This window comes from Doryrhamphus excisus, chromosome 14 (genome assembly GCF_030265055.1).
Source record: "Doryrhamphus excisus isolate RoL2022-K1 chromosome 14, RoL_Dexc_1.0, whole genome shotgun sequence".
NCBI lineage: Eukaryota > Metazoa > Chordata > Actinopteri > Syngnathiformes > Syngnathidae > Doryrhamphus > Doryrhamphus excisus.
The window spans coordinates 16,978,514-17,006,337 of NC_080479.1; the positions used below are offsets into that span (position 1 = coordinate 16,978,514).

Below are 27,824 nucleotides of genomic sequence, written 5' to 3' on the forward strand. Positions count from 1 at the left end.
GCTCAATGCCACCATTGAGTTGACTAATGAACCATAATTAGGACTATTCGGTCCAGCTTCTATGGTCTTTTGTGCTTACATCCTCTTGTCAGCAACTTTCCTTCAACAACCATGATTGCTTTGGATCAAAAGTCGGACTTGAGTACCTCCAGGCCTTGAAACCACAGCATTCCAACGCTTGCGCTCCACCACAAGGCCCCATTACATCACTGCGGGAGGAATGAACTGGCTCGCTCGGCTAACAAGGAGGGACTGAATATGGTTTTGATTTCTCCTCTGAGAATTTTTCGAAGAGTAAGAATTTTCAGAGTATGGACGACTCTTACCCGTTCAGTGACGAAAGCCAGTTAGAACATTCGTTTCAGCATCAACTGCAAAGAGCTTGTCTTTAATCCTGGCCAAAACATCATTCCCGGGAATTCCAAGGAAGAATCTGAGGCTCCTTCAGCAGAGAACTGACCTCCACCTCAATGATGGAATGGGACCAACTTCTTTGAAGGATGATGGTTGATCTTGGAGGGACTCCTCAACTTCCACCCATGCATCTTCTTCCGCTTATTCAAGGTCGTGTCGCAGGAAAACCAAGACTTCCCTTTCCATGAATAATAATAATAATAATAAACACTGCAACTTAATACTCAAAATTTTTTATGAAAAACAAACAAAACAAAACAAAGTTCCCGCCAACCTCTTCCAGTGTCCTAGACCCTTCTCCCAACTGGGCATGCCCAGAACACCTCCCAAGGAAGGAGTCCGGAAAAATTTCATAAATGGAAATAAAATGTCTGTTTTCAAAATCTACCAATCTTTTTTAAAAATAAAAATAAAAATAAAAATAAAAATAAAAATAAAAATAAAAATAAAAATAAAAATAAAAATAAAAATAAAAATAAAAATAAAAATAAAAATAAAAATAAAAATAAAAATAAAAATAAAAATAAAAATAAAAATAAAAATAAAAACTCCGGTTTCCTCCCACAAACAAACACTTTGCTAACAGCACTCGATTCATCACACTGCAACTTAATACTCAAAATGTGTATAAACAATACTAATACTGGGTACAAAAACAGCTTACAATATGAAAGCAAACTCCTTATTGATGAATTCAATGTATGTCACCAACTCATATGTTAGTTTAAGCATTTTTCCAGACCTATTATTGGTGCTTTGGTCGAGCCTAAAGTAAGTAAATATGAAGCATGCATGATGTATGACAGCCTTGTCCTCATTCTCTTTCATAAACCCTGGTGCAGACGACGTCCCCTGCTGTCATCGTCTGGAAAAAGAAAGTGAAAGTGTTGAACCCAAAGCACGACCGTCAGCATTTCAAAAGTGTCATCGTTATTTACCAGTATCAGTTCGCCATCATTTGTTAGCTCACGGGTCCATGTAGTTTTTGGTCCCTCGCCTTTTTGTAACGTCTGCACACAGCTGATCTTACGCTCTGACTCCCATGTCGGAAAACTCTTCATAAAAGAAAGAAATCATGAAAGTAGTTTCTTGACAACAAAAGCTCTGCATAGCAGTTTACAGCATCGTAGACCCAAAGTGATAAAGGTTATAAAGCCATTTCTAAAGCATTGGGACTCCAGCCAACCACAGTGAGAGCCATTAACACTAATGGTTAAAACATGGAACAGTCTGGGGCTGTTTTGCTGCTTCAGGACCTGGAAGACTTGCTGTGATAAATGGAACCATGAATTCTGCTGTCTACCAAAAACATCCCACAAGCAACAGTAAAATATGGTGGTGGTAGTGTGATGGTCTGAGGCTGTTTTGCTGCTTCAGGACCTGGATGACTTGCTGTGATAAATGGAACCATGAATTCTGCTGTCTAACAAAAATATCCCACAAGCAACAGTAAAATATGGTGGTGGTAGTGTGATGGTATGAGACTGTTTTGCTGATTCAGAACCTGGAAGACTTGCTGTGATAAATGGAACCATGAATTCTGCTGTCTCTCAAAAAATATCCCACAAGCAATAGCAAAATATGGTGGTGGTAGTGTGATGGTCTGGGGTTGTTTTGGTGCTTCAAGACCTGGAAGACTTGCTGTGATAAATGGAACCAGGAATTCTGCTGTCTACCAAAAATATCCCACAAGCAATGGTAAAATCTGGTGGTGGTAGTGTGATGGTCTGGGGCTGTTTTGCTGATTCAGGACCTGGAAGACTTGCTGTGATAAATGGAACCATGAATTCTGCTGTCTACCAAAAAATATCCCACAAGCAACAGTAAAATATGGTGGTGGTAGTGTGATGGTCTGAGGCTGTTTTTGCTGCTTCAATGGAACCATGTTCAATACCGTGCAGGGACATCCATCTACTGTGGTCTCGTTGAAAGACTGACCCACAGTGAATGAAACGTGGGTGGTGCGGATGCTGGTGGACGTTTTGATGGACAGACTGGCTCCCTGCTGTGTGATTTCCACTGCAGGACTGGATGCCGCCGCCACAGCGATTTTCCTCACAAACATATTCACACCTGAGAACAAGGGAACAAAAAAGTGACGTCAAATTGGTAGATTTTGAAACCAGACATTTTTTTCAATTTATGAAATATTCCCGGACTCCTTCCTTGGGAGGTGTTCTGGGCATGCCCAGTCCGGGAGAAGGGTCTAGGACACTGGAAGAGGTGGCCGGGAACCTTGTTTTGTTTTGTTTGTTTCTCATAATATTATGGCTTTTAAAAAAATGATTTTTTTAATGTTTTGGCTCTGAGTGACTAAAATTATCTTATTTTTTCCTTATAATATTAAGAGTTTAGTTGTGAAAAATTGCATATTTTTTCCTGCTACTAAAATTACGTTATTTTCCCTCATACTATGACATTATTCTGGTCAAATTTGCTACTTTTTTGCTAGATTACAGCTTTTTAAAAAAAAAATAAATATAATATTTTTTTAATAATATTTTTGCTGTTTTCTTTGTTGTTATTACATGTCACATATTACATGACACCCCGTATTAAAATTAAAATTAAAATTAAAATTAAAATTAAAATTAAAATTAAAATTAAAATTAAAATTAAAATTAAAATTAAAATTAAAATTAAAATTAAAATTAAAATTAAAATTAAAATTAAAATTAAAATTAAAATTAAAATTAAAATTAAACCCTATCATAGCAGCAGTAAAATATGATGGTGGTAGTGTGATGGTCTGGGGCTGTTTTACTGATTCAGGACCTGGAAGACTTGCTGTGATAAATGGAACCATGAATTGTAAAAAAAAATTTTAAAATTAAAATTAAAATTAAAATTAAAATTAAAATTAAAATTAAAATTAAAATTAAAATTAAAATTAAAATTAAAATTAAAATTAAAATTAAAATTAAAATTAAAATTAAAATTAAAATTAAAATTAAAATTAAAATTAAAATTAATTCGGAAAGCAGGAAGTGAACAAATGTAACAGTTACTGATTTTAAAAGTACCAGATGGAGGGGTAGGATTTAATAAGCTTTGCTTCTTCCTACTCCTTTTGGACATGTGGAACTGTGAACTGATTATGGGATGCATTCAATTGTAATCTGATGCATGTTCTAATGAAATTAAACCATTACCATTACCAAAGGGTAATAGTAGTCCAATACATTTCCAACTTTCACTGAATAAGGTCCTTCAGAACAGAACGTCAGGGTTTGCTACAACTAATATGGGGAAGAAGCACACATGTACTGCATTAGCTTGGGGTTGGGGAGACCCCGGGCCATGCAGGGATGTCTGTTGTATAGCAGCCCAGCCGCTGCTGCATGGGGCCCATGTTGAGGCTTAGTTCCGTTTACACTGGCTCTAATTACAGCCGCATGAGGAGTACCCTGCCTCAGATGAGTCCAATCTAGCATGCCTCCTCAGCTTGTTTGTCTTCTGATTTTTAATGGATGCCACTGCTTGTCCTCCTCCTGACCTCCCTTGTGCAGCCCTATGACAAGTACTTAAAAACAAGACCATTCACCAGGACCAGGAATTTGATAAGAACTGGATTTTTGGTGCATCTTTACATCACTTTTCTAACATGTAACTCATTTTTTCCCACATTTGAGCAACAATTAAAAGGTGACTCTAAATGTTTACTCTGATGGAAATGCTAAATCAACATTTAAATCAAAATGTTAAATATAAGGTTGCACAGGGTCCAAGTGGTTAGCGCCAGGCCTCACAGCTAGGAGACCCGAGTTCAATTCCACCCTCGGCCATCTCTGTGTGGAGTTTGCATGTTCTCTTTCATATTGTGATTTACACTATAAATATTAATCCTCTATTTATTTGAAAATTTACATGAAAAAAAGAATGCTATTGTTAGTATGCTAACACCTAGCAGAATAGCGCTAAGTGGTTGTACAAGTGCCTATCTCTGAAAATGCTAAAAATGTTCGTATAATTATGTTAGCATACTAACATGTTAACACCTATCATGATAGCGCTAGGCGTACATTGTAAAAAATGTTAGTGTGCTAATGTTAGCATGCTAGCAATGCTAACATGTTAACACCCAGCATGATAGTGCAAGTGTTTCTATATGGGTGTACCCATGAAAATAGCAAAAAATGCTAGTGTGCTAATGTTAGCATGCTAGCAATGGTAGGTTGCTTACACCAAGCATAATCATATCTACTTATGAAATTGGTAGAAAAAATGCTATTCTAATGTTAGTATGCTAGTAATGCTAACATGTTAACACCCAGCATGATAGTGATAGTGCTGTGTTCATACAAGTCACTATCCATGAAAACAGCTAAAAATGCTACTATGCTAATATTACCATGAAGGCAATGCTGACACACTAATCTTAGCATAATAACACATCTAGCAAGTGTTTCTATATGGGTGCACCCATGAAAATAGCAAAAAATGCTAGTGTGCTAATGTTAGCATGCTAGCAATGGTAGGTTGCTTACACCAAGCATAATCGTGTCTACTTGTGAAATTGGTAGAAAAAATGCTATTCTAATGTTAGCATGCTAGCAATGCTAACATATTAACACCCGACATGATAGTGCTGTGTTCATACAAGTAACGATCCATGAAAACAGCTAAAAATGCTACTATGTTAATATTACCATGAAGGCAATGCTAACACACTAATGTTAGCATGATAACATTAGGTAGGTTGCTTACACCGAGCATAATCGGTGTGGAAAAAAATTGGTAGAAAAAAATACTATTCTAATGTTAGCATGCTAGCAATGCTAACATGCTAACAATAATGCTAACACGCTAATGTTAACATGATAACATCTAGGAAGTGTTTCTATATGGGTGTACCCATGAAAATAGTAAAAAATGCTAGTATGCCGATATTAGCATGCTAACACCTATAGCACAATGCACCAGGAAGTATATATGAAATATCCCGAGTATTTTGAACATTTTTTTGTGACGTTATATTTACAAATGCCAAAAATGGTCTTATTTTGAAATGTGAAAGAAATCTTAAAAAACTTATTAGTTATTTTGACCCCGCCTCTCACCCAAAGACAGCTGGGATAGGCTCCAGCAACCCCCGCGACCCTCGTGAGGATAATCTATACAAAATGAATGAATGAATATACTGTATAAGTGCAAAATGTAAATGTTAAATTTAAGAAAAAAATGTGTCGGACCAACTCAAACGGATTAATTTAGTATAATATAGTTAATTAACAAAATAAAACATAAACATAAAATATTGACTGCAACATGCAAAAAACAAAGGTAATTCTCTATCCCTTGTTCTAAATGCACACAGGTTTATAATTCTTTCGACGATTTAACAAGTTTAAATAATGCAAATAATTGTTTATTCTCAAAATTGCAAAGTATATATGATAGTTTTCAAAACATGAAAAAGAATAATGTCACAAAAAAACAATGCATTATTATAATGATACATACATGTACATACTGATTTGACTTTTAAACACATTTACTACTCACCCAAAGCTTTTAAAAGTTCCTCAAAATTTTCCGATGACTTCATTTTCCATTTCCCAGAGAAGTCTGGGATTTGGGTCTCCATTTGGGTCTCCATCTCGTCAATCCGTTTCTCTGTGTGTGTGTGTTGGTGTGCAAAGTTCACTTTTACTCCTCCTCTGCTTGCATTTGCTCCTCTTTTCTATTGGCTGGCTGCTCCCTGGATGTAAAACCGATCCAACCAATGGAAGTCGGTCCAAGCTGCACCCTCCATCATCGAGGTGAGGCATTTGGATACCAGATGCGGAAAAAGTCTGCTAAATGCGTTCTTTGCTGTTGTTCGTGTAAACGAACACTAGATGGTGCTATAATCCTGTCAAAATCTAAACTAAACTTAATGTCTTAGGGGGCGCTGTAGTAAGTCTAATAAAACACTCCACGTTCAAATAATTTGAAAGCTTATTTATTATCTATTCATGCAATATTTGCAAGTAAATGAATGCATTCATAATCAACAATTTTGATATCAATAATCAATAATAATAATAATATTTAATATATATATATATATATATATATATATAATATAATAAAATATATATATATATATATATATATATATATATATAATATAATTAAAAAAATAATAATAAGCACTGCTGTGCCCCGCTTTTACTCTTGCTTTAGCTGTGTATTAACGAATGAATGTTGTATTTTAATGTATTATTATTATTATTATTATTATTATTATTATTATTATTATTATTATTATTATTATTATTATTATTATTATTATTATTATTATTATTATTATTATTATTATTATTATTATTATTATTATTTTATTATTTAATGGCATGTGTTAAATTTGATTGGTGCGATTCCTGGTTTGGGAAGCTCTCATTCATATGTCAGTCAAACCCTCATCCAAATATAACAATTAATTTAACATGTATTACAGTTGGGGAACGTGTGTTATGTGTGGGACTGTTGGTTACGGAACGGGGAATTGGCGGACAGGAAGTGACGTAAGAGGTTAGCCAGTGCGAAGTAGATTGTCTTGTGTTACGACCGCAAACAGTAGCTTATTTTGGGGGTTATTGAGCCTTTTTTTGGAACATTGTATCTTGCTCCTAAAAGCCTGTTGTTCCGGTGCTAACTGCATTACACAGGATTGTTACAATTTATTAGGAACTATTGACCGTTCAATAGTGTTTCTACACGGTCACTTCCGTCGCAAACGGGGCGACATGGCGAGGCATCTTCGCTTTGTGGCGCGGACTGTGATGGTCCAAGACGGCAACGTTGATGCGGCGTACAAACAACTGAACAGGTAATGCTTTGTTTGTTAATATTTTATTGATATATATGATATATCCATATTTACGGTCAAATCGAGGAGAAGTACCAAGCTGTCGTTAGCTAAGGCAACCTTCCGCGCAATGTCACGGAACTGCGCAGGCGCTGTGGTGGCTTCTCGTGTGCCCGCACGAGGACAGCACCGTAAATCAACAAATAGGATTGTTTTTTGTAGTTTTATAACATTGTCTCTTTCTAATATGTAATATAATGTACTTCGAAATAAGTTTTAGTTTTTATTATTGACACTACCTCCCGACAACGAGCAACCTAATATAAATGCTAAAAGTTATACAGTAGCAGAAGTCATAGTAGTGTAGCAGTGTTGAATACAAATGCTTCAAATGCTTCAAAGACGCACTCAGACTCTGAAAACACAAAACGGAAGTTGGCGAGGCTACCAGGAAGTTAGCCTTGCCGCCAGCTGCGACGGTAATCCGTCAAATCATGAGATTGTAAACATCTGCCATGTGTGTGCAGTGATGGAAGAAAGTCAATGTGTAAAATTTGTTTTTATCTATATTCATTTGTATGTCAAATATTGATTTTTGTTATTTATATTGTGATTATATTATATTATATTGTGAGAATGTGCTCCTTTCCACTTGCAGTTCAGCTGTGCAACAAGTGTGTATGTAGCTTATCTAACAACTCCAATGTAACCAAAAAAATAGTCTTGGTCTTCTTCCTTTTGGAGTTTACATAACCATATATTTCAGGGTCCTGAACCAGGATGGGATCATTGAGACAGTGAAGCGCAAGCGGTACTTCGAGAAGCCCTGCAGGGAGCGACAACGGAAGAGCTACGAGAACTGCAAGCGGATCTACGACACTGAAATGGCGAGGAAAATTGCCTTCATCTCCAGGACGAACAGAACTGATCCCTGGCTTGGAATGTGATAAAAACATTATTGGAGTCAGGAAGTTGGGGGAAAAATTAAGCAGGAAAAATATTTTTCATCATCATCTTTATCATCTCACAAATGCTCCTTCTTTTTTATGACACAAAACCTGTTATGAAACATAATTGTGCTTAAATTTGGCTAAGTAGATATTTAGCATTCTGCTCTTTTATCATAGTACAAAAGCATATTTGTTGCCGTAAATATAATATGTACTTTTCATTGATTGAAGCTCATAAAAATTGTAGACATCTTTACTGACATCCAAAATATTGTCAATGAAATCATCAATGTGTCATCAAAATTATATATTGTATTAAATAGTGTAGTTAGTAGTCTTTTTTTAGTATTTACTTTGGCTCAATGGTCAATTCCGTCATTAAACCACAAGACTATACTCCAAAAAACGACTTGCTTGCGTAGTTACCACCACTGTAGTTAATTTCATTAATTAATTAGGTCATTAAATCATTCGAGTACTCTATAGAACTTAAGTGTTAAACTGTATTAAAAGGAAACAAGTCAAGCACTAGGACCAAGCGGAAAACTGCTCAAGCTGACGCCTGTTTGCAATAAGGTCAACGATTGGCTCAGCCGTTTTCTGTTAGCTAGCGTGTGATTGGCTGAACCCGCTGTCACTCCACGAGCCTCTGGAGTAGCATAATGTTTGTTTTGCATCAGACTTGTGACCCTGTATGTCCCACCCACCTCTAACAAGTGGAAATTTTATGTTTTTTTTCGCAAATTAACACAAAACTTGATATTAGAAAGGGATATGTATATCGAAAGCAGCAATTTAAAAATGTTACAGCTAATTTTCATAGTCTGAGGTGGCATCGTGTGGGTTACGGTGCAAAATTCTTTATCGATCCATTACCAAATCAATACAGAGATACTTTTTACTTAAAATGTTTTCGTCAAAATTATTATTAATAATAATTTAACTAGACACAAACACAATAGAACCTAAAGTAAGGGTCCGATAATGCTACTACTCCCACCCCAAACGTTATACCCTCATAAAGAGGCTTTAATTAAACCAAACTTGAACGTTGCTTTTAACACACAATAAATTTAGATTGTAGTATGTGTATGCCTGCTATGTGATCAAAATACTCTTAAAGGCAGTAAACGTGCTAACACGTCAGAGACATGAAAGATGTCTGAAAGAACACACCTGACTTACAAGAAAGGTTGGACTACAAAGGTTTAACATTGCGACGAATAGCGCCTAATAATACCTCTTTACATTGTAGTTTATGACATAGAATACAAAACATGACATTAATGTTTTGTTTAGTGCTGTAACTTGTAACTGTACGATACTTCAACGTTGAAGGAAGGTTTAAAACACGAACTTGTTTGTGTTTGGTATCCATCTTGAATGTTGATTTTACCCAAAACGGATATCCGCCTTTTAGGTGTTCCAGTTACTTTTTACCGACTAGGAACTCTGGTAGTTTGACTTTCCAGTATTACTGCGACGCAGCCTTCTTAATTCAATACGCTACATTTTTAATTCATAAAACACACACGTAAAAATTGTTTTCACACAGAAGCTAATTCATTTGAATTACCGAAAGTGTGTATAAACATTTATGGTTTCGTAAAATATGACAATGGCTGCGTATCGCTACCGAAAGCTAGCAGGCTAAAGCTAAGTGCTAGCCATTAGCTTAGTTTTTGGTGTGTTTCAGCGAGGTCATAACGTAAAGGCAGGATTTTAAAACATGGCAGCGGTTAAAGGGAGCGATTCGGGTGCCTCGTTTGAGGCTGTGTTGGATAGAAAGTTACTCAATGTGACAAATACAATGGATTCCATTCAAGGACTGTCAACGTGGTGTATCGACTACAAGAAGTACCACAGCATGATAGTGAGACAGTGGATCAAGTGTTTGAAGAAATGTAAGTAGCACGAACTTTTTGTTTTCTTTCAGAAAGTTGATAATTAATCACTTCCTCAAATTAATAACAAGTGTAATTTCCACGTACTGTACTATGACGTTTATCTGGGCTTAGCTACTAGTTCGGTCTCCAAAGCAACGTCGTGTTTACATTCAAATTGAAATTATACCCATTTAAAAACAACGTAGATCTGTTCCTACTACTATAAGTAGTGTTTTCTTAACTTGTTTTATGGTAATGTTAATGGTTTTATTTCATTTGAACATGCATCAGATTACAATTGAATGCATCCCATAATCAGTTCACAGTTCCACATGTCCAAAAGGAGTAGGAAGAAGCAAAGCTTATTAAATCATACCCCTCCATCTGGTACTTTTATAATCAGTAACTGTTACATTTGTTCACTTCCTGCTTTCCATAATTGTTTTTAACCCTCTGAATATCCATTTGATGTACACTATTAAAAAGTTTTGCTTCTTCCTACTTTTGGACATGTGGAACTGTGAACATATTATGGGATGCATTCAATTGTAATCTGATACATGTTCAAATGAAATAAAACCATGACCATTAAATGATGTCACTGTTTTGCTCTTATTTTCCATATAATAGGACTGTATGCCAAAGATCAGACTTAACTATACATATTTTTTTAAATTTTTTTTGCGTAAATGAAATATTTTCCATCAGAAAATGCATTCAAAGACACTGCAAATTATATATTGTATTCTACGGGGTAGTAGGAGTGTCGAGGTGACTATAGGGGTGTTATTTCATGTCAAGAGGACTCTAATGATGTTACAACAAATGATATGTTGTATTCTACGCTGATCACTCAGGTGTCAGTGATAGTATTCTACTATTCAGTCAAGACATACAAGCACCAGACTTGATCGCCCGAGCAACAGGCTTTTATTGCGGGGTTGTGTAATCTCACAACAGGCACCATAATAATACTGAATAAAAACTCCAATACTGCTAATTTTGAGCCCGTAACCGGGTAGTAGGAGTGTCAAGGTGACTATAGGGGTGTTATTTCATGTCAAGAGGACTCTAATGACGTTACAACACATATTTAGGGGTGCTATAACTAGGAAAGTATTCCATTTGTAAATGTAGTTATCATGCCCGCGAAAGTATTGTCATGCATGCAACAACTTTAATGACGTAATAAACGCTATTGTTAGCATGCTAACACTTAGCAGAATGTTATGTTATGGGACTAACCAGTGTTGCTTATTGACATTTGACATCACTGTCTCTCTTCCCCAAACAGCTGACACGTCGCACAAGCTCAACCTTTTTTACCTCGCCAATGATGTCATTCAGAACTGTAAACGGAAAAACGCGCTGGTCTACCGTACGGCATTCGCTGACGTGCTCCCCGAGGCTTTCTTGCTGTTAAAGTAAGTACGGACTTTTGTTGAGGGGCTGCTACCACGTCACCATGATGTGTCATCTCCCAGTAATTGTTTTGTTTGTACATGAAAACGGCTAAAAATGCGACGATGCTAACATGATGCTAACACCTAGCATGATAGTTGTAAGTGTTTATAAATGTGTATTTAATGCGTATTATTGGTGTGAACCCATTTTTGCCGTGGTTCCTTTTCGGAATTGCGGGGTTTCAACCATGTGTTATCATGCTAAGATGTGTTAGCATTGCCTTCATGGTAATATTAGCATAGTAGCATTTTTAGCTGTTTTCATGGATAGTCACTTGTATGAACACAGCACTATTACTATCATGCTGGGTGTTAACATGTTAGCATTGCTAGCATGCTAACATGAAAAAATAGCATTTTTTCTACCAATTTCATAAGTAGACATGATTATGCTTGGTGTAAGCAACCTGCCATTGCTAGCATGCTAACATTAGCACACTAGCATTTTATGCTATTTTCATGGGTGCACCCATATAGAAACACTTGCTAGATGTGTTATTATGCTAAGATTAGTGTGTCAGCATTGCCTTCATGGTAATATTAGCATAGTAGCATTTTTAGCTGTTTTCATGGATAGTCACTTGTATGAACACAGCACTATCACTATCATGCTGGGTGTTAACATGTTAGCATTGCTAGCATGCTAACATTAGAATAGCATTTTTTTCTACCAATTTCATAAATAGACTAGATTATGCTTGGTGTAAGCAACCTACCATTGCTAGCATGCTAACATTAGCCCACTAGCATTTTTTGCTATTTTCATGGGTACACCCATATAGAAACACTTGCCAGGTGTTGTCATGCTGACATTAGCGTGTTAGCATTGCCTTCATGGTAATATTAGCATAGTAGCATTTTTGGCTGTTTTCATGTATAGTCACTTGTATGAACACAGCACGATCACTATCATGGTGGGTGTTAACATGTTAGCATTGCTAGCATGCTAGCATTAGAATAGCTTTTTTTCTACCAATTTCGTAAGTAAACATGATTATACTTGGTGTAAGCAACCTACCATTGCTAGCATGCTAATATTAGCACACTAGCATTTTTTGCTATTTTCATGGGTACACCCATATAGAAACACTTGCCAGGTGTTGTCATGCTGACATTAGCGTGTTAGCATTGCCTTCATGGTAATATTAGCATAGTAGCATTTTTAGCTGTTTTCATGGATAGTCACTTATATGAACACAACACTATCATGCTGGGTGTTAACATGTTAGCATTGCTAGCATGCTAACATGAGAATAGCATTTTTTCTACCAATTTCATAAGTAAACATGATTATGCTTGGTGTAAGCAACCTACCATTGCTAGCAGGCTAACATTAGCACACTAACGTTATTTGCAATGTTCATGAATATGAACTCACTATCATGATAGGTGTTAACGTGTTAGTATGCTAACATAATTATACTAACATTTTTAGCATTTTCAGAGATAGGCACTTGTACAACCACTTAGTGCTATTCTGCTAGGTGTTAGCATGCTAACAATAGCATTCTTTAGGTCGTTCTTTAAGTTTTCACGGTCAAGGAATTTAATGATGTGGATAAAATAAATGGAGGACTAATATTTATAGTGTAAATCACAATATTGGGGGAACTATGGTTACGTTACGCTACGTTAGACCACCAGCTAGTTAACGCTTCATCAACGGCACTTTTTACCAGTTCAGATTCACAAAGTCAATTCTTAATGAATGATTTATCAGTTATTATTATTATCATCCCTAATTTATATGCACATGATAAACCACGGCCATCTGATGCTTTATAAGATGACAGACCCCATGTCAGCATGTGACGGCGGCATTGAATCTGTCAGTCCAACTGTTCAAAACTCTCACTCGGCCCGCACAACCTGGATATGAACGTTAAAGCGATCCACATCACTGACACAATCATATCCATCTTTCACTGTGACTTTATTTCAGCCTTGAAATAAAAACATGTGATAGAGTCTCCTCCCCTCTGTTGTTTGTTTTCACTCAGACATGAAGGTGATGCCAAGGTGGTGAAATCCGTGGAGAGGATTCTATCCATTTGGCAGGAGAGAAGTGTGTACTCGGATGCACTGATCACCGAGCTCAGGAATAGCTTAGTCAAAGAAGAATCCCCACCGGTGACACCAGTGGAGCAAAAAAGTGAGCATGTCAACGTTTATTTTCCTCACCACACACACACGCACACAAAACACAATAGGGCTAGGTTATATGGTCCAATACGCATATCCTGGCAATTAATAACTGAATGAATAGCAATATGCAATATTCATTCCATTCTTTCTACAACAGTAGAAGGTGAGATATGACAAAAACACTACAATTGGAATATTAGCATTAAATTATATGTAAATAGATGTGAAATGTGAAAATTGTAACTGGTTCATGGTGTTGTATTTGTACATAAATGGTATTTTATTTTCATGGCTGAACGGTGGTCAAGTGGTTGGCGCACATGGCTCACAGCTAGGAAACCCAATTTCAATTCCAACCTCGGCAGTAAATTATTTGTAAATAGAGAGTTGAATGCTTGAATTTAAACTAAAAATTGAATATTTTCCTAGTGGCTGCACGGTGGTCGAGTGGTTAGCGTGCAGGCCTCACAGCTAGGTGACCCGAGTTCAATTCCACTCTCGGCCATCTCTGTGTGGAGTTTGCATGTTCTCTCTGTGCATGCGTGGGTTTTCTCCCACATTCCAAAAACATGTCTATTAGTTTATTTATCCATGTTTATGATTGCAAAAAAAAACACTAAACTCATCACACAGTAACTTAACACTCCAAAGGTGTACCTAAAAATATACAAAAAAGTACCAATATGAGTTTTGAAGTTTCCCATTCTGCATTGTGTCTGAGCAAAGCAGTTCATTGGAGGACATGCGGCATAGAAAGTGGTTAGTGCGCAGGTGACACAACTTGGAGACCCGAGTTCAATTCCACCCTCGGCCATCTCTGTGTGGAGTTTGCATGTTCTCCCCGTGCATGCGTGGGTTTTCTCCGGGTACTCCGGTTTCCTCCCACATTCCAAAAACATGCTAGGTTAATACTAGTACTAGGTACTAGGGATGTCCAATATTGGCTTTTTTGACGAAAACCGATATTGTCCAACTCTCAATTTCCGATACCGATACTGATATGTGTAACATGACATATCTCCTGTGGTGGAATGTTATAGCCATAACATAGTACTAGCCTGTGTTATTATTATGATTATGTTATTATTGTGCCTGTTGTGAGCTAATTTACTGTAAACCTGTTCTGGTGCATGTCTCACCAATCAATTACTGACACCCAGTGGCCAATGTTGAATACTACAGTCACAGTCAATACAAATTGTATTATCCCATCTTAAATCTGTCAGAAAATATCAGAATATATTGTAAAAACTCGATACAATATATCCATCCCAAACCCATGAGTTTTCTATTTATTATTATTTATTTAAAAAAACATTTTTGTCCTATTTATTCAAAGATCCAGTAGAGTCCAAGGCAGAGCTTCGGTCCAAGATTGTTGCCGAATTTGTGGTAAGGTTTTATGAATCTTCATCCATCAAATCTATAATAGATCCCTAACTAAACTGCTGCTTTGACATTGTGACTGACTATCGCCTGTGCTTCTCCAAGCCCCAGGCGCTGATGGAGCAACTTTCCCAGTACAAGAGGTCCCTGGAGGAGGTGGACCTGAGAGAAAAACAAGTGGCAGCGATGAGGGTTGATATCTGCAGTTCTGACGCGCTCAAGAAACTAAAAGGTCCCAATATGATACACCTCTTATCCAAGCTATACAAACAGTGTTTTTTTGCTTTTGTTGTCAGTCCTCTGAGCTATTTTCTCTGCTAACTTTTTGCAGATAAGGCAGGAGGAAAGAAATTCTCCCGGGACTTTGAAGAAGGCAGCACACAGCTACAAGAGTTTGTTAAATTTTTTGACAGACAAAACAAAACAGGGGCTCCTCTCATGGAAGCCTTGAGCAACGCAGATATCTTCTATGAGATGCAGTACAAAGAAGTCAAGATTGTCGCCAATGTAAGTGGAATATAGGAAAACTTTACTTTGCTTCATACTAGCAAGATTTGTCACAATATATTAACAAATTGTGGATTAATATGGTCTATTATGACTAAAAAATATGCAAATGTAAGTACATTTTAGATCTTTTTGCCTAAATGAAGCATTGTCAAGCATAAAAATGGTTAAATTAAGTATAATACAAATACCATATTTTCTGGACTATTAACTCGCTCCGGAGTATAACTCACACAATGCCAAAAATGCATAATTAGGTGGAAAAAACATACATAAGTCGCACAATGCCAAAAATGCATAATTAAGTGGAAAAAAACATACATAAGTCGCACTGGAGTATAAGTCGCACAAGGCCAAAAATGCATAATTAGGTCGAAAAAAACATACATAAGTCGCACATGGCCAAAAATGCATAATTAGGTCGAAAAAAAACATACATAAGTCACACTGGAGTATAAGTAGTACAAGACCGAAAATGCATAATTAGGTAGAAAAAACATACATAAGTCACACTGGAGTACAAGTAGCACAAGACCGAAAATGCATAATTAGGTAGAAAAAAACATACATAAGTCGCACTGGAGTATAAGTTGCACAAGGCCAAAAATGCATAATTAGGTAGAAAAAAAACATACATAAGTCGCACTGGAGTATAAGTCGCACAAGGTCAAAAATGCATAATTAGGTAGAAAAAAACATACATAAGTCGCACTGGAGTAGAAGTCGCACAAGGCCAAAAATGCATAATTAGGTAGAAAAAAACATACATAAGTCGCACTGGAGTAGAAGTCGCACAAGGCCAAAAATGCATAATTAAGTAGAAAAAAAATGTACATAAGTCGCACTGGAGTATAAGTGGCACAAGGCCAAAAATGCATAATGGCGTAGAAAAAAAACATACATAAGTCGCACTGGAGTATAAGTCGCACAATGCCAAAAATGCATAAGTAGGTAGAAAAAAAACATACATAAGTCGCACAAGGACAAAAATGCATAATGACGTAGAAAAAAACATACATAAGTAAATAGCTACATGAAGTAAAATACAAATATAAGGCATTCAGAAGACACATTCAAAGACATTGATTAAATGTAGTACCCGCCACCGGTCACTAGGTGTCAGTAATGTTACTGTAATATTGAGCGAGACACACAAGCACCAGACTTGGGTTGACTTTTATTGCAGGTTGGAATGACCTCAACAGGCACAAGATGCACTCAAAGAGGTTCACTTGGCGTCAGTAATGTTACAGTAATGTTCGGTGAGACACACAAGCACCAGACTTGTGCGTGCTAATGTTTTGCGGCCTTAACCTAAAACTGAACTCTGAACCCTGGACCACACACAAGTCTTATTTATGTCTTTTCTCTTATTACGTCAACTTTATTGGCTAATACGAGTATAAAGGTGACTATAGGGTTGTTATTTCATGTCTAGAGGGCTCTAATAATGTTGCTATGTTGTCCATCCCTTTCTCTCAAGGCATACCAGACATTTGCCAACCGGGTGTCCCACTTGAAGCGCAAGCTGGACAACCTAAAGGCCACCTTACCGGACTTGGACGAGTCGCCTATTCCGTCACCGTCTGCTGACGCCCCGTCTCCGACGGGCTCGGAATCGCCTTTCCACGACCTCGAGCTGACCAACCCCGATCCAGACGTTGATGGTTGCGTAATGGATGAAGAAGCGGAGCCCCCAGCCCCGAGTCCTCTGTCGTCGATCGGAGAATCCCCCAAACGGGGGTTGAATCTTGGGGAAAATGATAACCGTGAAGTGGAGGACATGGAGCTCTCAGATGAAGAAATAGTCAGCGGAGGCATTATTGGTGAGTAATAATGTTTATTATTTTTCTGACCTACATTTCATCCAATTTGAGGATGACCTTAACTCGGATTTGTCACAGCGCTACAAAGTACCAACAGGAAATGACATCAAAATGTAGTAATTAATCTTTATATTATATTTGCATGTAGACCCAATCAGTATCGGCCATTTTGACTATTTTGACAGATTTTTCAAGGTACATAGAATACTGTGTTCTTGGGTTATATAAACAAGGAATGTACCAAAGGAAAGATTCGACTCTCATATTTCATCAGGAAAAAAAAAGTTTGTTTCTACCTTTTTCTGTATTTTAGTAATCAGCAAGAGAACATAGATAAGTTTTAGCTAAATATTAGTTCATTCATTCATTTTCTACCGCTTATGCTGGTGCTGGAGCCTATCCCAGCTGTCTTCGGGCAAGAGTATATTCTGGACTGGTGGCCAGCCAATCACAGGGCACATATAGACAAACAACCATTCACACTCACATTCATACCTATGGACAATTTGGAGTCGCTAATTAACCTAGCATGTTTTTGGAATGTGGGAGGAAACCGGAGTACCCGGAGAAAACCCGCGCATGCATGGGGAGAACATGTAAACTCCACATAGAGATGGACGAGGGTGGAATTGAACTCGGGTCTCCTAGCTGCGTGGCCTGCGCACTAACCACTTTCTATGCCGCATGTCCTCCAATGAACTGCTTTGCTCAGACACAATGCAGAATGGGAAACTTCAAAACTCATATTGGTACTTCTTTGTATATTTTTAGGTACACCTTTGGAGTGTTAAGTTACTGTGTGATGAGTTTAGTGTTTTTTTTGCAAGCATAAACATGGATAAATAAACTAATAGACATAGACATGTTGTTTTCTATATAATAGACATGTTTTTGGAATGTGGGAGGAAACCGGAGTACCCGGAAAAAACCCACGCATGCATGGGGGAGAACATGCAAACTCCACACAGAGATGGCCGAGGGTGGAATTGAACTCGGGTTTCTTAGCTGTGAGGCCTGCACGCTAACCACTCGATCGCCGCGCAGCCACGATGAAAATATTCACTTTTTAATTTAAATTCAAGCATTCAACTTTCTATTTACAAATAATTTACTGGCGAGGGTGGAATTGAAATTGGGTTTCCTAGCTGCGAGGCATTTGCGCCAACCACTTGACCACCGTGCAGCCATGAAAATAACCATTTATGTACAAATATAACAGCATGAACTAGTTACAATTTTCACATTTGGAACATTCACATTTTCCTTGTGTACGCTACATGACTCCATGCTTTTTGACTTCCTGGTTGCTGTGTAGCGCTCTTTTGCATGGGAAAAAAATGCATGCTGAGCTCTTATAAAAACTACTTCTGCCACTTTGTACCGATTTTAGCATTTGCTGAAAATCACTCACAACATGGCCGTCGTCTAAATAGCTGGCAAAAGTGGTGAGGAACCAAGATAATTATGTCTTATCTACAGTCATGCGTGCCCTAATATGGTGGTAGGTAGTGTAACCGCTCTGGGGGCGGGGGGGCTGCATAAGTGCTGCTGTACTGGGAAGCTGGGGTTCACTCATGAGCTTTGGGCTAGTGACTGAAAGGGAAGTGTTAGCTACATTGACAAGATGCATAATACCAAGTAAACAAACGTAACTGTGCTGAAAACAAGCCGAGTGTGGTTTTCACATTGACAGTTGTTTTTCCTCCCACAGTGGAAGATCACATGAAGGGCTCCAGAACCTCGGATCCGAACCATCCACCCAATGTGGTCGCTAAAACCACGGAGCCATCGGTAGCAGCAGCGGCACAGCCTGCCTCTCGTGGTGCTACATCTGTACCGTCCCCTACAGACAGCGTGGAAAATGTTGACCTGGGTAAAATTGGTTCCATCCTCAACAGTTTAAGTTCGGCTATGAAAACCACAGGTGAGAATACTGGACCTAAAAATATACAAAGAAGTACCAATATGAGTTTTGACGTTTCCCATCCTGCATTGTGTCTGAGCAAAGCAGTTCATTGGAGGACATGCGGCATAGAAAGTGGTTAGTGCGCAGGCCACACAGCTAGGAGACCCGAGTTCAATACCGCCCTCGGCCATCTCTGTGTGGAGTTTGCATGTTCTCCCCGTACATGAGTGGGTTTTCTCTGGGTACTCCGGTTTCCTCCCACATTCCAAAAACCATGTCTATTGTAGAAAACAACATGTCTATATCTATTAGTTTATTTAGCCATGGTTATGCTTGCAAAAAAACACTAAACTCATCACACAGTAACTTAACACTCCAAAAGTGTACCTAAAAAATATACAAAGAAGTACCAATATGAGTTTTGAAGTTTCCCATCCTGCATAGTGTCTGAGCAAAGCAGTTCATTGGAGGACATGCGGCATAGAAAGTGGTTAGTGCGCAGGCCACACAGCTTGGAGACCCGAGTTCAATTCCGCCCTCTTTCTCCGGGTACTCCAGTTTCCTCCCACATTCCAAAAACATGTCTATTGTAGAAAACAACATGTCTATGTCTATTAGTTTATTTAGCCATGTTTGCAAAAAACACTAAACTCATCACACAGTAACTTAACACTCCAAAGGTGTTGTCCCTCTTTGTAATACAGGACCATCAGTGGAGAGCCCCACTGCTGCTGGCTCTTATTCATCAGTAGCGACCTTACCCGCTCCATCCCAGGATGCTAGTTCTCTGGTTGACATCCTGGCAAAGGTGGATGTGAGTCCTGCTGATATCCTTAGTGCTCTGTCCAAGGTCCAGGCCCAAGGGGGCCTTGAGGGTGAGTCCTTTTTTTCTCTATACAGTTCCAGTCTGGTTTTTTCTACCTATTTATGCATTTTTGGCCTTGTGCTACTTATACTCCAGTGCGACTTATGTATGTTTGTTTCTACCTAATTATGCATTTTTGGCCTTGTGTGACTTATGTATGTTTTTTCCTACCTAATTTTGCATTTTTGGCCTTGTGCGACTTATGTATGTTTTTTCTACCTAATTATGCATTTTTGGCCTTGTGCGACTTATGTATGTTTTTTCCTGCCTAATTATGCATTTTTGGCCTTGTGCTACTTATACTCCAGTGCGACTTATGTATGTTTGTTTCTACCTAATTATGCATTTTTGGCCTTGTGTGACTTATGTATGTTTTTTCCTACCTAATTTTGCATTTTTGGCCTTGTGCGACTTATGTATGTTTTTTCTACCTAATTATGCATTTTTGGCCTTGTGCGACTTATGTATGTTTTTTCCTGCCTAATTATGCATTTTTGGCCTTGTGCGACTTATGTATGTTTTTTCCTACCTAATTATGCCTTTTTGACCTTGTGTGACTTATACTACAGTGCCACTTATGTGTGTTTTTTTCTACCTAATTATGCATTTTTGGCCTTGTGCGACTTATATATGTTTTTTTTTTACGTAATGCATTTTTGGCTTTGTGCGACTTATACTCCAGTGCGACTTATGTATGTTTTTTTTAACGTAATTATGCATTTTTGGCCTTGTGCTACTTATACTCCAGTGTGACTTAGGTATGTTTTTTTTCTACCTAATTATGCATTTTCGGCCTTGTGGTACTTATACTCCAGTGCGACTTATGTATGTTTTTTTCTACCTAATTATGCATTTTTGGCATTGTGCGACTTATACTCCAGTGTGACTTATGTATATTTTTTTCTACCTAATTATGCATTTTTGGCCTTGTGTGACTTATAGTCCAGAAAATCGGGTATATATGTATCATACATATGTATATCATACTCGTATTTAAACATGATTCTGTGTCCTTTACTGTCTTCAATCAGGCATCACTTCTCTTCTGAGCAGCCCTGCTACGAATGTCCCCACTGAGTCCTCCAAGACAGGCAAGGCTCCTCCCTCTTCCTTGTTCACGTCCGCTCCAGCAGCTCCCACTCAGAGCTCCACGGCCTCCTCTGCTCCACTCGTGCCTTCATCATCATCATCATCATCATCTATCACCACTGTACAGCAGAGGACAGGCCCACCACCAGAGCTTCCTGAGAACAAACCAACCCCTGCCCCGGTGCAGGTTGCCCACCGAGACGTTGGTTTGACCGCAGAAACCGACGCCACAAAACCAGACAGTTTAGAATCCAAAATTCACAACTTCCTGCACGGCAACCCTGCTTTTAACAACTTTGACCTCAGCTTCAACATGAATCCACCCCTCAGGGCGGATACCCTGAGTCCGGGAACGGGAACGGACACACAGGATGGGACGCCGGTGCGCGACGAGGGAGGAGGCACCCCGACTCAAGACGAGGCCATGGACGTTCCGGCGGGGCCTGAAAGTGGGGCTCCAACTCCCTTAGCCGTCCAGAAGAACCTCGCACAGAACCCCGAGACCACTAAACTGCTGATGCAGACCGGTGTTGCCCAAAATGGGCGGTTGTACCAATCGTACCCATATGGGGACCGTGGTACGACAGAACCTGTCGCACAGTACCAGCCCGGAGGTCCCGGAGTCGGCGCACAGACTGTCGAGGGCTTCGAAGGCACGGGCGATCGGGGTTGGTATGGCAAGACGTACCCGGGAACGGGGTTCCAGCCGCCCACGGGTTACAATGTGACAATGCCTGCTAAAAACCAACCGTCAGGAGACTTTGAGTCTCAGGACCCTCAAGGTTTTACCGCTCAGCAAGGTGTTTTCTTCGGAAACCTTCCCCCCGTCCCCAAATTACCACCCCCTCCAGTTGTCTTTGACGCACCCCCCGCCGGAACCGGCCATCCAACCGCTCTCTCGGAGAAGCACCCGGAACCCCAAACAGACTTTGGGGTACCTGGGATGGTGCTTCAGGACCATTTACCCGAGTCATACGAGGACCAGCACCCCCCCTTAGACAACATGCGCTACCCCGAAGACCACGAGCATTACCGCGAGGATGCCCCCCCCCACCACCCGGGCCCTCACTTTCCGAACAGCCCTTACAGCCACCCGGATGCTCCTTTCTATCCACAGGGCGGTCCTCGACACCCCCCTCCTAGAATCAGGGGGCACCTGACGCCCCCGAACTCCGCCTCACAGGATCTTTTTTACAACCAGGATTACCAGAGACAGAGCCCCCCTCGCCCTCACAATGCACTCAGACGCCCGCCGCCCCATTTTGAGAGGCGCCCTCCAGGTTTGCGACCCCCACATCGCCCTTCCTTCGCACCCCCGCACCCGTTCCCTCGGGGGCCCCCTCGTGTGCCTTTACCTCATTTTCACGGTCCGGAACCGAGATTAAGAGGTAAGCGCTTAGGTCCCAGAGGAGGTTTGAATCCGGGTCCCATGTTTGCTCCGAAAAGACCCTTCCCGCCCCCACGGTACTGAGGGCAAAACTTAGGGGCAAACCTCTATCAAGGACCCTCTTTCACTGTCACGGGTGGGGCCGCATTTGAAGAACAACACGTCCGAATCCCAAAAATAGCCAAGAGTACAGAAATTCCGGAAGACGGCAACAACCGGGAAAGAATCCAGAGGTTCCCAGAATGCCGGAAGGAAAAAAATGGCGGAAGATGAAAGAAAACAAGAAGGTGCATATAAACATATTTCTTTCATTTTTTTGGGTTATTTTGTCCCGTTTGAATACATAATCAATAAGTTTGATACTGATTGATACTGATACCAGAGTGTTTGCATGGTATGGATGTGGGTGGTCGAGTGTCATGAGCTAGCCACAGCTAGCTAGCTAGCTAGCTAGCCTGGAAAGGATGTACTTGATGCTAATTTTTTTTCTTCCCCCCCCCTGAATGATCTTCCTTCTGCAATACAATACAATACAATACATAACGTTAGCATGATGGGAAATCATATTTGACTATGATGTTAATATTTGAAGTGATGGGTCTCGCCTTGGTCATAGTTTGCCCCTTTTTCGACTTAAACTGAGACGAGGAGTGAAAGAGTTCTTTTAGCCTCTGACCCGACACGTGAATATTTTTTTGGAAATGGGGGGGCTTCAGTTTCATTTATTTGTACTGACTTATAATAAAAGTTTGATTTTGAAAAAAAAAAAAAAAACAAAACAAAAAAAAATGTTGTTTCTGCATCACATTCATTCTTCAGTGTCATCTGAGAACGTCAACATCCCAACAACCAACCGGAGGAAAAAAAAATACAAATTTATTAGCATAGCATTCTCTTTAAAAAGTTACATTATGAAATTTCAGAAACTTTGGAAATCATTTAAGTCGTAATTGAATCACTAAAATGCAACTTATGTATGTTTTTTTTTCTACCTAATTATGCATTTTTGGCCTTGTGCGACTTATGTATGTTTTTTCTACCGAATTATGCATTTTTGGTCTTGTGCGATTTATACTCCAGTGCAACTTATGTACGTTTTTTTCCTACCTAATTATGCATTTTTGGCCTTGTGCGACTTATACTCCAGTGCGACTTATATATGTTTTTTTTCCTACCTAATTATGCATTTTTGGCATCGTGCGACTTATACTCCAGTGCGACTTATGTATGTTTTTTGTACCTAATTATGCATTTTTGGCATTGTGCGACTTATACTCCAGTGCGACTTATGTATGTTTTTTCTACCTAATTATGCATTTTTGGCCTTGTGCGACTTATGTATGTTTTTTCTACCTAATTATGCATTTTTGGCCTTGTGCGACTTATGTATGTTTTTTCTACCGAATTATGCATTTTTGGTCTTGTGCAATTTATACTCCAGTGCAACTTATGTACGTTTTTTTTCTACCTAATTATGCATTTTTGACCTTGTGCGACTTATACTACAGTGCGACTTATATATGTTTTTTTTCCTACCTAATTATGCATTTTTGGCATTGTGCGACTTATACTCCAGTGCGACTTATGTATGTTTTTTGTACCTAATTATGCATTTTTGGCCTTGTGCGACTTATGTATGTTTTTTTCTACCTAATTATGCATTTTTGGCATTTTGCGACTTGTTTTTTTCTACCTAATTATGCATTTTTGTCCTTGTGCGACTTATACTCCAGTGCGACTTATGTATGTTTTTTTTCTACCTAATTATGCATTTTTGGCATCGTGCAACTTATACTCCAGTGCGACTTATGTATGTTTTTTTCTACCTAATTATGCATTTTCTGGCCTTGTGCGACTTCTACTCCAGTGCGACTTATGTATGTTTTTTTCTACCTAATTATGCATTTTTGGCGACTTATGATTACATTATGAAACTTCGGAAATCATTTAAGTCTTAATTGAATCGCTAAAATGGCTAACAACTCAACGTTTGCCGTTAATCTGGGTCACGGACGCCATCATTGTCAGGCCAGACTTTGCGGTCTGCATCCACTGCTTTTAGTTCCAAAGGCGGCGACACCGTCGTATTCCCAGACCAGCTGCAAGACAGAATCCCTGCCTCCATCCATCCATCCATCCATCCATCCATCCATTTTCAAGGTCATTCTCAGAGTACCTACAGTACCTAACTATGAAGACACCCAAGGGACATCTGGACTTGATGCCCAAGCCTCAATTTGAAGGAGCTGGGGCTGACCTCAAGCTCCTCCCCTCTTTGGGTTCGAACCAGATGAAGGTTGAACCAGATGAAGGTCGAACCAGATGAAGGTCGAACCGGACGAAGGTCGAACCGGACGAAGGTCGAACCGGACGAAGGTCGAACCGGACGAAGGTCGAACCGGACGAAGGTCGAACCAGATGAAGATCAGGCCACACCCTCAACTGCCACCCAAAACATACTCCATACTGCGGACCCTTAAGGTTTTCCGGATATAGTCAGTTCAATCCCAGAACCTGCAATCATGTTAGGTGTTAGCATAATGTTAGCAATGCTATCACGCTAATATTATAATAGCATATTTAGTTGAGTTTTAGAGAGTCAGCATAAGCAGACACTACCATACTCTGTTGCATGCTAATGTTGGCATGCTAACATAAACAAAGTCGTATTTGTAGCCATTTTTACAAGTAGAACTCATGGAAATACTGAGCTATCATGCTAACATTAGCTTAGTAGCATTTTAATCCATTTTCATGAGTATTAACGGGACGTGGAAATACTGAGCTATCATGCTAACATTAGCTTAGTAGCATTTTAATCCATTTTCATGAGTATTAACGGGACGTGGAAATACTGAGCTATCATGCTAACATTAGCTTAGTAGCATTTTAATCCATTTTCATGAGTATTAACGGGACATGGAAATACTGAGCGATTATGCTAACATTAGCTTAGTAGCATTTTAATCCATTTTCATGAGGATTAACGGGACATGGAAATACTGAGCTATTATGCTAACATTAGCTTAGTAGCATTTTAATCCATTTTCAAGAGTATTTACAGGACATGGAAATACTGAGCTATTATGCTAACATTAGCTTAGTAGCATTTTAATCCATTTTCATGAGGATTAACGGGACATGGAAATACTGAGCTATCATGCTAACATTAGCTCAGTAGCATTTTAATCCATTTTCATGAGTATTTACAGGACATGAAAACTATTATGCTAACATTAGCTTAGTAGCATTTTAATCAATTTCCATGAGTATTAACGGGACATGGAAATACTGAGCTATCATGCTATATGCCGGGGATTATACGTAAAAGGCAAATAAATGAAACGCAACCTCCCCCAAGCTTGACGTTAACGTACCTCTGATTTCTGATCAACATTTGCAACAAGAGAGACTTGTAATTAGCTCAGATTCATGTCTGGAACCCTTTTTGTCTTCATCATTCTGTTGGGTGGATTTATTCATCTGTCAGTGCTTGGGAACACTGACATCACAGCACACAACTGTGGTGCGTTCAAGCACCACCGAAATCTCATTCTCTAGCATTATCACTTATTTAGAAATATGTATATATTTTCTGAGAACACCCTCCATCCTTCATGATGCAAAACAGACCTTAAACAGTAAACAGGCAGTAAACTTGATCAATATTTAATACCATATAAGTATGTAATCAGGTAATGAGCATGTCATGTGACTTATAATAAATAATAATAATATCACCTTTCATTGCATTAATTGATCTTGATGATTGCTTATTTCCTGTTTCATCAGACTCCCTCCCTCCTGTTTTCATCGCCAGACGCCCCCGAAGGGGGGTGGGGGGGCAGGCTTTGATGTGTCACATGTGATGGGAACCTATTTGGGAACATCTTCACTGACGCAGGTGTGTGTGTGTGTGTGTGTGTGTGTGTCTTTCGAATCTACGACTAGTAAGCTTTCATGTTATTGCATCATAATGTGTCCAGTCAGCATTTTATTACAAAAGTGAAAATGTATGTTTTTATATGTTTACAGAACTGGGAGTTTGGCACGTGGGAGTAAGTATTGTGATTATTTATATTTTTTATTTAAGATATTGTCATTTTTTTTGTAATTATTTAATATGTGTTTGTTTATTATTTGTGTTTGTTTATTATAATATTTATTATTTAATAATTATTAATTATGTAATAATAATAATATATGTAATAATTAATTATTTATGTAATTATAAATATATGTAATAATTATGTAATTATTCATTGTTAAAAAATATGTTAAATTTTAATGTAATTTATTACATATTTAATTATTACATATAATATTATTATTACATATGATATTTATAATAAATTAATTATACATATTATATGTAATAATTATTAATGTAATTTTTCATTGTTAAAAATTATGTTAAATTTTATGCAATTTTTAATAGTAATAAAAAAATAATTTAAAAGTATTTTTTTAAAATATTTAATACATATAATATTATAATTACATAAATAACTAATTATTACATACAATTATTAGTATTAAATAATTACTAATTACAATGCTAATTATTATTATTATTATTGTAATAATTAATTCATTAATAATTACATTATTTATGTAATTATAAATATGATATGTAATAATTATGTATGTAATTTTTCATTGTTAAAAATTGTTATGTTAATTTTTATGTAATTTTTAATAGTAATAAAAAGTAATTTAAAGTAATTTTTAAAATATTTAATACATATAATATTTAGAATTACATAAATAACTAATTACTACATATAATTATTATTATTAAATAATTACTAATTACAATGATAATTATTATTAATATTGTAATAATTAATTAATAATTGCATTATTAAATAATTATAATTACACTAATAAATATTATTGTAATAATTAATTATCTAATAATAACAATTATATGTAATGATTGATTATTTATGTAATTATTATTATCACTCTCCATATGGGCAAAACTAGCTGAGTATTTATTTGGTATCATCGACACCCAAATTGTCAGTATCAGCCAGCCTTCCTGTTTTTCCCTCTCCTTTACGCTGTGAGGGTTTATGGGGATTTAGGAACGGGTGCCAGATGGCGGTCTTAATGTTAAAGAGCAGCCGAGATGTTCCTCCGTGGTAAATAAAGGAACCCGAGTGAGTTCAAACTCAGGTGCATCTTTTACATGTGATATCTTT

General features: G+C 38.1%; 3 protein-coding genes across 4 annotated transcripts; 2 read left to right on the plus strand and 1 right to left on the minus strand.

Moving 5' to 3' along the window:
* Window positions 1-719: 719 nt before the first annotated feature.
* Window positions 720-6,023, minus strand: crabp2b (cellular retinoic acid binding protein 2, b). The gene is made up of 4 exons (XM_058047120.1): window positions 5,920-6,023; window positions 2,309-2,487; window positions 1,353-1,469; window positions 720-1,279 (listed from the first exon to the last, which is right to left on the minus strand). The coding sequence occupies exons 1-4, from the start codon at window positions 6,011-6,013 to the stop codon at window positions 1,229-1,231; spliced, it is 441 nt and encodes a 146-aa protein (XP_057903103.1). The 5' UTR covers window positions 6,014-6,023; the 3' UTR covers window positions 720-1,228.
* An 883-nt stretch (window positions 6,024-6,906) lies between these two features.
* On the plus strand, window positions 6,907-8,491 carry mrps21 (mitochondrial ribosomal protein S21). Its single transcript, XM_058047363.1, has 2 exons — window positions 6,907-7,228; window positions 7,974-8,491. Exons 1-2 carry the CDS (start codon window positions 7,146-7,148, stop codon window positions 8,152-8,154), a joined length of 264 nt encoding a protein of 87 aa, XP_057903346.1. The 5' UTR covers window positions 6,907-7,145; the 3' UTR covers window positions 8,155-8,491.
* A 141-nt stretch (window positions 8,492-8,632) lies between these two features.
* rprd2a (regulation of nuclear pre-mRNA domain containing 2a) lies at window positions 8,633-26,717 on the plus strand. Of its 2 annotated transcripts, XR_009119360.1 has the most exons (12): window positions 8,633-10,061; window positions 11,338-11,467; window positions 13,507-13,658; window positions 14,991-15,043; window positions 15,143-15,269; window positions 15,369-15,544; window positions 17,028-17,370; window positions 19,082-19,294; window positions 19,981-20,151; window positions 21,173-22,904; window positions 26,410-26,521; window positions 26,653-26,717. XR_009119360.1 is itself a non-coding variant. In XM_058047362.1 (10 exons), exons 1-10 carry the CDS (start codon window positions 9,887-9,889, stop codon window positions 22,699-22,701), a joined length of 3,069 nt encoding a protein of 1,022 aa, XP_057903345.1. In that variant the 5' UTR covers window positions 8,633-9,886; the 3' UTR covers window positions 22,702-23,428. The 2 variants fall into 2 exon arrangements, 1 of the variants encoding a protein (XP_057903345.1); XM_058047362.1 differs by lacking the exons at window positions 26,410-26,521; window positions 26,653-26,717 and having other exon boundaries at window positions 21,173-23,428.
* The last annotated feature ends 1,107 nt before the right edge of the window (window positions 26,718-27,824 follow it).